Here is a 9,840-nt window from a genome sequence, read left to right as displayed (position 1 = left end):
ACAAATTTAATTTCAAAAAGAAAATTTTTTTTTTTTTTTTTTTAGAGGGAGAAATACACTTTACACGCTGATCTTTATTTAGCAAGGCTCTTTCTCAGGAACGCTTTAAATGACTGTATTTGTGCCCTTAAGTCTTGCCAAGACAGAGGCACAGACACGTTTTTGAATGTTTAGATGTGCCAGCCAGAGATTAACAACTGGGGCCCCGGGGTGGCAGCAGCAGTGGCTGCCATTCTTGTGCCCCCTCGCTCTAGGCACCTGAGGCTGGTGCCCTAGTTGCCCACCTCTTGTTACACTACCGGGGTCAGCTAGTAAACGGGAATCTTCCTCCAAATTACAAGGATAATTCATGTAGACAGATCTGAGATGAATCCTCTGAAATCTGCATCCCTTTTGTCCATCTGAGTCTCTCCCTGCATCCTAAAATTGCAAAGTTATGAGGCCGGGTAGAAATTGTTACGGTCAGATCATCTGCCATTGTACATCGATGGATTTTTTTATTAAACTAAGGGGAGTTGCATGACAAAATCCCTTAGGTAGCTCTGAAAATGTTCAGCTTTTCTCTAAAAGACCTATCTATCTACACTAACTCCTCTCTGGACTGACATGCAATGTATTTTGTGGCCCAAGAAATGTGTTATATTGAAATGTGGGACTTCTGCACAAATAAAAAAATCATTAAAAACAGCATTTTCCAGTAAAGTTTCAAGTTTCAAAAAAAAGCTATGAAACTAAAAATATGAAGAATGAGGCAGAAGGTCAATATTTTTCACCCTAAGATGGTGAGGGAATTTTTACTTTCAGGGTTTTTTAATTATTATCCTTTCTCCTTTTTTTCCCCCATTGATAAAAGAGGCAATAAAGGGTATAAGTTTAGCACCTTTATAAGGCGCTATTATGAGGAAGGCACCTTAGCACCTTCAACCAGAGATGAAAAGCAGAGGAAAAAACCCTCATATCCCTATTTACTTGTTTCCATTTGAAAAATTGGGGAAAAAACTAGAAGCCCAAGAAAGTGGGGGTTCTTTTCCTTTATTTTATATCTTTTTTTTAAAAACAAAAAAGGTGCAAAAATCCAGGTGCAAACATCCAATTTAAAACAGAAAGGATATTTTCAAAGCAAAGCTGTATTTTTTTTACTGAAGGAAACAAAAAATGCATATTTCATTTTTTTTAATGCCAATTTTAATTTTTGCAGTAAATATCAGTGTGTCTCTTGGCAGCCTTTCAGGTTATCCAGGGACACAGCCCAGGTGTGGAGTCTAGTGAAGGTGAGCCCATGTCTCCTTGGGCTCACTTGGCCCCGTCGCTGCCTCTGTAGCTCTACAGATAAGCTCAAGCAGCTGTAGGACGTAACTGGGGTTTCATTCGTTAAAAGGAACTAGCAAAACCAGAGGTGAAATGCAGGGAGGCAAGGAGCCCTTCTCAAACCAGTCAGCATGTGTTAAGTGTGATCCTGTTCCAAGGTTGCTAAGTCAAGTCTAAGCAAAGTCCTCGTCAATAAGACATGTCCACTGTCCAGGCCGACGCAGCTGCGTCCCTTTTTGGGTCATACTATCTTAGTTTGAGTCCCAAGGTCTAAGGCATGACCCCCTTTCAGCTCAGTTTTCCCACACTGGATGTCTTTGATCCATCTCCTGCAGACATCACCCTCAAATGCACTGAATGGGACATCCAAGAAGAGCACATACCAACTGATGAAGCTTCCTTAGCCTGACGAAGGGTTTTTGAACCTGAAAGCTTACTTAATAACTATTCTCCAACCATTTGGGCTGGTCTAATAAAAGATATCAAATTCACCCAAGGAACCTTGTCTGAATGGGACAGGTGTTTTTCCACATGTAAACTGATCTATTCGATACTTGTTGGACATGCTCTACCAGCCTCAACAGCTACCCACAGAAACTAACCTCTTACCCCCTACTCCATGTCCATGGTGAATATTATCCCATTCCTTCCCAGTGTTAAGTGCAAAACATTGAGAAAAGGAAACTGAGGCATGCATAGAAACGTACCACAATTATAGAGTCATAGAAAATTAGGGTTGGCAGGAGGTCACCTCTAGTCCAGCCCCCTGCTCAAAGCAGGACCAGCCCCAACTACATCATCCCAGCTGAGGCTTTGTCTAGCCAGGTTTTGAAAACCTCCAAGGATGGAGCTTCCACCACCTCTCTGGGTACCCCGTTCCAGTGTTTTACTACCCTCCTAGTAAGAAAATTCTTCCTAATGTCTAACCTCAACTTCTCTTGCTGCAATTTGAGCCCATTGCTCCTTGTCCTGTCGTCTGCCACCACCGAGAACAATCCAGCTCCATTCTCTTTCAAACCCCCTTCAGGTAGTTGAAGGCTGCTTTCAAATCCTCTCCAAGTCTTCTCTTCTCCAGACTAAATAAATGCAGTTCCCTCAGCCTGTCTTCATAAGCCATGTGCCCCACACCCGTCACTGGCTAGGGGGTACCTCTCCCCACACCCCACACTGACTAGTCTTCCTACCCTGGGGACAGAACTAGCACCCTGTGCCCTATTCCCCACCCTTTGGAGCCAGGTAGCTAGCTCCCCCACCCACAAGCTGGCATCCCCATGCCTCCCTGCCAGGAGGAAAGGCCCCCCATCCCATTTCTTGGCCTTCCCCCATCATCAGGCCCATATGGCAATGACAGCCATGAATGTGAAGCCAATGCCAATGAAGAAGAATTTGGCCAGCGGAGCATAGAAGTCCCAGCTGCCACCCCCTCCAGTACAGCCCTGGCCAGGCTGCTGGCATCCCCCCCAGAAAACGAGACCCCAATGCCCACAGCAATGCCAGCAGGGGACATAAGGGCAAAAAGCACCAAGTAGACCAGCCTCCAGCGGGCCCGAGTGCCGCTCTGCACTAGCTTGAGGGCCAGGCTGAAGACCACGATGGCCTTGTGGACCAGAACAGCTCCACAGAGCTGCAGCACTTCTGTTTTGTCCCGCTGCACCCCAACAGCCAGCCCCTCGAAAACAGAGTGGAAGGAGAGCGAGACGAAGAGCACCAGGGCCCGGAAGGAGCTGGGTGATAGGGCGCTGTCCTTGGGGTCTTTGTCGGATGCTGCAGCTCCATGGGAATGAGTGGCTGAAGGGCAGCAGTGAACCACCAGGCTCTCGATCAGAAAGACCAGGAAGAAGCCACAGGAGATGACGAGCTCCCCAAAAGGGTAATCCAGCTATGAAGTAGGGGGAGAGGGATGAGGAGATGCCAAGAGAGAGAGGGAAAGACATACTGGATTAGAGGGATATTTGCATACAAGCCTCCCCACAACCTCCCATATCTTACAGAGGACATATGCTAAAAACAGAACTAGTTAGGAAAATGAGGTCTACTCATTACAACTGGGAGGCTGAAAGCCAGGACTCCGGGGTCCATCCCTAGAGCCGAGAGTGGAATGAGGTCTAGTGAGTTAGACCCTTACTAAACCCTGCACCTTCCCTTGACCGAAGGGTAAAACCCAGGAGTTTGGGGTCCCAGTCCCCTTGCTCTAACAGGAGGGGGCTATAAGCCAGGGCTCCCTGGCTCCAGTAGAGAAGCGGGCCAAGTGGGACACGGGGGGAGGGAAGGGCTAGAAACCGAGGCTCCTGGGCTCTATTCACAGCATGGGGAGCAGAGGTCTGATCGGGGACCAGTCATTCCCCTCCCAAACGTCCCCTCTCGCATCCTGTCTCCAACCATCGCTCTTTCTTCCACTGTCTGGCACAGGGGTGCTTCTGGGCCCTCACCTCAGCTTTGCCATCATCAGCCCCAGACGAACTGTTTGCGCTCCCTGTGACGTTCTGGCTAGGACTAACCTGTAGGCAAAGAAAAGCATTAGACAGTGCTAGGGGAGGGGACGAAGGCCACGTTTCTTAGACCTCAATTGTACATAGCAGCCCTCCGGTTTGCACACCAGCACCCAGGTTCCTGCTGCACCCTGCTGAACAGCTTGAGGCCTGGCGTGTGTGCATTTGGGGTCTCAACCTTTATAAACTCGAGGCAGCCCTTGTAAAATGCCAGCTTAATTTTCACTTGTTTTTTGACTACAGAAAAACAATAGATCCGTGCTGCAGTTGCAAAGAGCTCAGATAACAACGTTTCAGGATGTTTCTGCCCCTTGAATTCCTGTCTGAAACCCCTAGGCTTATCTTATGAATTGCATTTGCACACCCAGCAGTTAACATTGAGTGGCATCCTGCAGCACCGTTGAAAAAGTCTCGAGGATCTTATGCTGCGTAGGCCACAGCACATTCCTATAACCACCTCCTGGAAGGACTGAGGCCGACAGAAGGTCCCGTGTATTTGTGACGGTGTGCTACCACCTGCCGGACAGAGAGAACGCTGCTATCCACCAGCCAAACAGCTAAATCCCCTGTTGTGTATGAGCCTGCATGCTGCGTGCTGCCGCCTGGTGGAAAAAGGAGCGGTGTAAATCAACCCCCAGAATTCCTGCTCCCCACAACTCCTTCCTAAGGGGTGTCATGGTGTGTGTGTGTGGTTCAAGTATGTGTGATGATCTTTGGAAAAGGGACAGAGCCTTGTTTTCTGTGTGGGCGAGTGAATATTTGTCCTCTGACCTGCTTTGGAAATGATTTAATCCTCCTGATTGCATGTGCCCTGCACACCCTGCATGTGGGTGTGTAGAAGAGAGGTGTTCCTGCAGTTCCCTGATGGAAAGACCAAACCCTGCTTTGTGTATATATCCATGTTACTGTGTGCGCTGCTTCGCACTGAAGCAAGATGCAGGTGTGAGCCTGTGTGTAGCATTGTGTGCTGCCTTGGTCTGGGAAGGATGGCCTCTGCATTGTGTGCATGGGGGAGTATTACTATGGAGTATCGCTCCCTGCTGAAGTAAAGGAGCAACCTGGGTGTTGCTGTTTGGTGCTTCTTGTTAGAGTGCTTGAGCTTTCTCTGTTAGGATGCATGCAGGACATGCATCCTGCTTTCTCTGTTAGGATGCATGTCCACCACCATCCCATGCTGAGAAACTGAGCCTTGCAGGGCGGGGGGTGTACACTACTGTGTGCTGCACCTGCAGAAATGAGCAGTGGGTATCCCTCCTGTGTGCTGCTCTGGTCTGGACAGATTGAACCCTGCTCTGTGCATATATGGATGTAGGTGTGTGTGTTACTATCTGTTGCTCCTTGCTGGTTTGAAGGAGATACTTGCAAATGTGTGATGCGATGGGTGCTGCCTCTTGCTAGGAGAGCAAGAACACTGATTAGGCTTTGCTTGGCAGCTGACAGACCCCCAGCGTTAAGTTGTAAGAGTCAGAGTGCAGGCCCAATGGCATGAAAACCATAGGATTGTGCCACGTCTGGGTGGTCAGTGGCAGGAACACTGTGATTCCCCAAAAAGTTCTCAGAATTCGGTTTGCTAGGGGAAGCATTAGTTTACCTGGTGTGGACCAGGTACTGACAGTTGGCACAACATGAACGCTGATCCACTGCCAACTGCAAGAAGGAATACGCCCTGCTCTCTTCATGTGCTGCTATCCAATTGAGGAAGTGGGCGCTGCTCCATTTTGCTTGTGAGCATATGCTTATATGTGCTATTTGCTGCTCCTAGCCGGAGTGAGGGTTTGTATGAACTTTCCCTCCATACACCCTCACTGCGGCATCCTGCTGTTTGTGTATATGTGTATTACAATGTGCTACTTCATGCCAGAGTGGTATGTGGCTAGGTATGTCACCAAGTCCTTCTCGGTCTGGAGGGGTTGAGCCCTAATTGTGTGTTAGCGGCCATGCTGCTATGTTTGCTGCCTCTTGCCCTGATTTCTGTGTCTGTCCTGTATTTGTGCATGTGTGCGTGGTTGTTGCCATACAGCTGTTTCCTTCCAGAGAGAGAGCGCTCTGCCGTGTGTGTGTATATATTTCTGTGCACTATACATTTGTGTGCATCTATTTCTGTGCCACCTGCTAGAGTGAGGTATGGGCATTTTATAATGTGCTGGAGCAAGAGCAAGTGTATGGTCTTACACGTGCAGTTCTTTGCTAGAGGGAAGTGAATAGGCAATGCATAGGCACATCCCTACTCCTCCCAAGCACACGCATTAGAGCAGTGTCTCTGGTGGGGCATCCCACAGCAGCATCCAGATATACACAGAGAAGGACACACACAATGCCCACACAGCAGAGCTCAGTCCCTCATTCATGGGACGCTCTTTCTACCTCTCACACACACATATGTGTGCACGCACACACGATACTGGTTTTTCCAGAAGGGAGCAGTTAGGCAGGTGCATAGGCAATAGGGTTCAGTACCTCAATATGGGGACCCAGACAGTCACAAGAGAAAGCAAAGTTCAGGCACTGGAGCAGGAGTCGGCAAACAGCACCCCTCTTCTTGCTAATGGGTCTGCACCCTGCACTCTCGGAGCATGTGCATGTCCCAGGGTCCCACCCCGATGGCAGTGTGTATCCAATTGCCCCCTGCTGAAAGGACAAAGCTGGTGGGGGTGTGCACACATGCACATGCTGTCCTTGTGAAAGTGAGATGTGGGTGTCCTGCTGTGCGCTATCTTGGTTTTTGAGACACTGAGCCCGGCTGTGTGCGTTGTATACCCTGCAGAAGTAGGGGAGGTCCATGCACAAACTCACATAAAATCTTGTGTGCTGGTCCCTAAAAGGCTGAGGGGGAAACAGGCTATCCTTTGGGGGGCTGTAATCATGTGCTACATCTTACTAGAGGATGAACCCTGTCATCTGTGTCTGTATGCATGCATGTCTCTGTGTGATATACACAGACACACACGCTGACAGGTAGGAGGGATGAGCCATACTTTATATGTTTTTGTGCTTGTGCATACTCATGCACATGTTGCATGTTGCTGCCTGGTAGAATAGTGATTCTCAGTCAAGGTACTGTGGCACCCTGGGATGCTTTGGGAGCCTTTCAAGGGTGCCGAGACGTGCCACACAACAGCAGCACTGTTAGGTGTGCAAACATGATTCACAAGATAAACCCACTGATTTCAAATAGGAATCCAACCACCAAAAATATTCTGACCTGCTGCAATCTCTCTGAAGCAGAACTGCTCTATTATTTTTGGGGGGGTCAAAGAACTGAGTGAAAACTAAGAGCTGGCATTTTCTAAGGGGTGCCTTGAGTCTAAAATGGTTGAGAACCACTCTAGTATGAGGCAGCTGCATACAGGGTATCTGAATACGCATGCACACGTGAACGTGTTTGTATTTATTCTTGGATGCTGTCCCCTGCTTGAAAGATTGACTGCTCCTCTGTGTGCATTGAGTATGTTGCTCCCTGCTGAAATAATGGATGAGTTTGTGCAGCAGTGTATGTGCATGCACATGTGTGTGTTGCGACATGCTGACTTCTGCTGGTGGCAATGAGACCCACTCTGTGCATCGGTGTGTGCATGCACAAGTGTGCACACACAGGCATGCAAATCTTGTGTACTGCTCCCTGCTGGAGTGAGAGGACTGTGTGCAGGTGTGTCGCAATGTGGATGGGATGAGACTTGCTGTGTGTGTGGGTTTTTTGCTTGCAGGTGCACAGGCACATGATATGTCCTGCCAACAAGTGGAGTGAATGGGCTGTCTCTTCAATCCCCAAAGAGCCTAGGCCTCCTCTGTGTTGGTGTGTTTGCTGTTACTGCATACCACCCCTACCAAAATAAAGGGTGCTACATATATGTTATCCGGATATTACCAGGGAGCCTGGTTTTCTCCGATTAAAAAAAAAAAAATCCCTAATTTTTGGATTTAAAAAAGTAATACAAAATCCACATTTTTCCATGATTAAAATGAAACACCACTAATATATAGATACATATACATATAGTGGTGTTTCATTTTTTAAAAAGTAACCCAAAATCCACATTTTTCTATGATTAATCTGAAAATGGAGGATTATTTTTATCAGAGAAAACCAGGATCCCTGGATAGTACTGTCTTCTCCCTGATGGAGTGAGGTTTCTCCGTGCTACCGCACTCTACAGAAGCTGAGCCCAGCAATTTGTGGGTGTGGGTTAACATGGGAATTGAGAATCTGTGTTGCCTCTCACTAGAGGGACTGAGTCTTACTGTGGACACTTGCTGGAAAGACTGAGCTCTGTACCTTGTGGTGGCATATGTTACTCCCTGGTGGACTGGGGGAGCTATCCATGTGTGTGTGGGGGAAATAAGCACTGGGGGAGTGTGTGTGCATGCACTATGCATGTGTATGCATGATTATGTGCACATCTACTCCTTGCTAGAGGGACTGAGCCCTGCACTCTGCATGTGCTGCTCTTTCCAACTTCTCCTGAGTGTATGATGCTATCCTACACATTTTGTCCACTGCCCTTTCTGCAAGGAATTTATCCTCCCATGTAAAAAGCCCTGCACCTTTTTGTGGAAGGCATGAGCTATGCTGTATCTTATCATTTTCTGCATATGACTTCCTCTTTGAGCAATGGGCTCTCTTGACGCCAGCCTAGGCCTTGCTGTACTCTCTCACCTGCTGCATCCGCTTCTCCAGCTCCTCCTTGATATCCTCCAGTGCATCAGCTACCATGTGCATGAGGCAGGCACCCAGGAAGACCCCAGCTGCAAAGCAGCCAATGAAGTTCAGGATGCGTCGGTGTCTTCCTATGGAGCAAGATGGGTGGAGGGGTGACAATGAGAGCAGGAGAGAGTTATAGGAGGATATTGAGGGGTTTATCAGTCTCAAGTTGCGGGGCTCCATAACATAAGAATGAAGCAGGGAGGGTGGGAGACAGGGCTAGAGAGAGCATCATCTTGGGGTAAGAGACATGTCTGGGTTTTTTATCCCCATCTCAATCTGTTGGTCTAACTCGAGCAAGTCACTTCCCCTCGCTGTGCTGCAAAGAGGGATAATGTTTAAGTACTTTGAGATCTACTCAAGAACTTTGCTCAATAAGATACAAGGGCTGTAGCATTAATATGTGTAATTCTTTTAATAGTAATAGATCAACACAACTATGAATGTGCCAGTCCATTGATACCTAAAAGGCTGAATGCTTCCACTGGGAAAAGGGAGTTAAGAAAAAGGAGCTAGATCAACAGCTGAGGTTGAGAGTGGAGCTGCAAAGGAACCTGCCATTCTGGGGGTTATTCCACAATCCCAAAGTTTGTTTTCATCCTGGGAAATGTCTAAATTTCCCATGAAACACAATTATTGGAGAGAAAATTATTTGTTTCAAGTCAAGTGTGTTTTATTTCAGTTTGGGCTTTATATTTTATATTCTCTGTATATCCTGTCATAAGTCATCAATGTCAAAAACCCAAATCTCTCTTTTAAAAAGTATTGGATTTCCTCATTTGGAGGGTGTCTACAGTGACAACATTTGTATTTCTTTTTCCTCCCTGAAACAACATTTTGCCAAAAACCAACTTTTCCCCACAAAAAAAGAACGCCTCCACCTCCTCACCTCCCCCCCAAAATAGTTTAATTGAATCAAACCAGGTTCTTTGGGTGAATCTGATATCTTTTATTAGACCAACTGAAGTAGTCGGAAAAAAAATGTTAGCAAGCTGTCAGGTTTGATTTTTTTTTTTTTTTTTAATTCAGTCATAAAATCCTGTTTCAATTAAAGGGGTGTAGGTTGTAGCCATGCTGGTCTAAGGACATAGGCAGTCAAGGTTCGTTGGGTGAATTTGATATCTTTTATTAGACCGACTTAAATAGTTGGGGGGGCGGGGGGGGGAAATCAAACCTGAAAGCTTGCTAAAAAAATGTTTTTCCAACTAAACCTGGTCTGATAAGAGAGATCAGATTCACCCAATAAACCTTGTCTGCCTATATCCTTAGACCAACACGGCTACAACCTACACCCCTTTAATTGAAACAGGTTTTTATGAGTGAATTGCCAAAACTAGTTGGGGG

The 9,840-nt window shown here is 47.1% G+C and overlaps 1 protein-coding gene across 1 annotated transcript in view; it reads right to left on the bottom strand.

Moving 5' to 3' along the window:
• Positions 1 to 2,586: 2,586 nt before the first annotated feature.
• The window catches only part of LOC106723302 (zinc transporter ZIP2), an 8,926-nt gene continuing 1,672 nt past the window's right edge, over positions 2,587 to 9,840 (bottom strand). Inside the window, 4 exon segments of the mRNA XM_025195442.1 lie at positions 2,587 to 2,713; positions 2,716 to 3,187; positions 3,738 to 3,806; positions 8,452 to 8,582. Coding sequence (XP_025051227.1) covers positions 2,637 to 2,713; positions 2,716 to 3,187; positions 3,738 to 3,806; positions 8,452 to 8,582 — 749 coding nt within the window. The 3' untranslated portion in view covers positions 2,587 to 2,636.

This window comes from Alligator sinensis, unplaced genomic scaffold (genome assembly GCF_000455745.1).
Source record: "Alligator sinensis unplaced genomic scaffold, ASM45574v1 scaffold316_1, whole genome shotgun sequence".
Taxonomy (NCBI): domain Eukaryota; kingdom Metazoa; phylum Chordata; order Crocodylia; family Alligatoridae; genus Alligator; species Alligator sinensis.
This window is presented reverse-complemented; position numbering and strand designations above follow the sequence as displayed.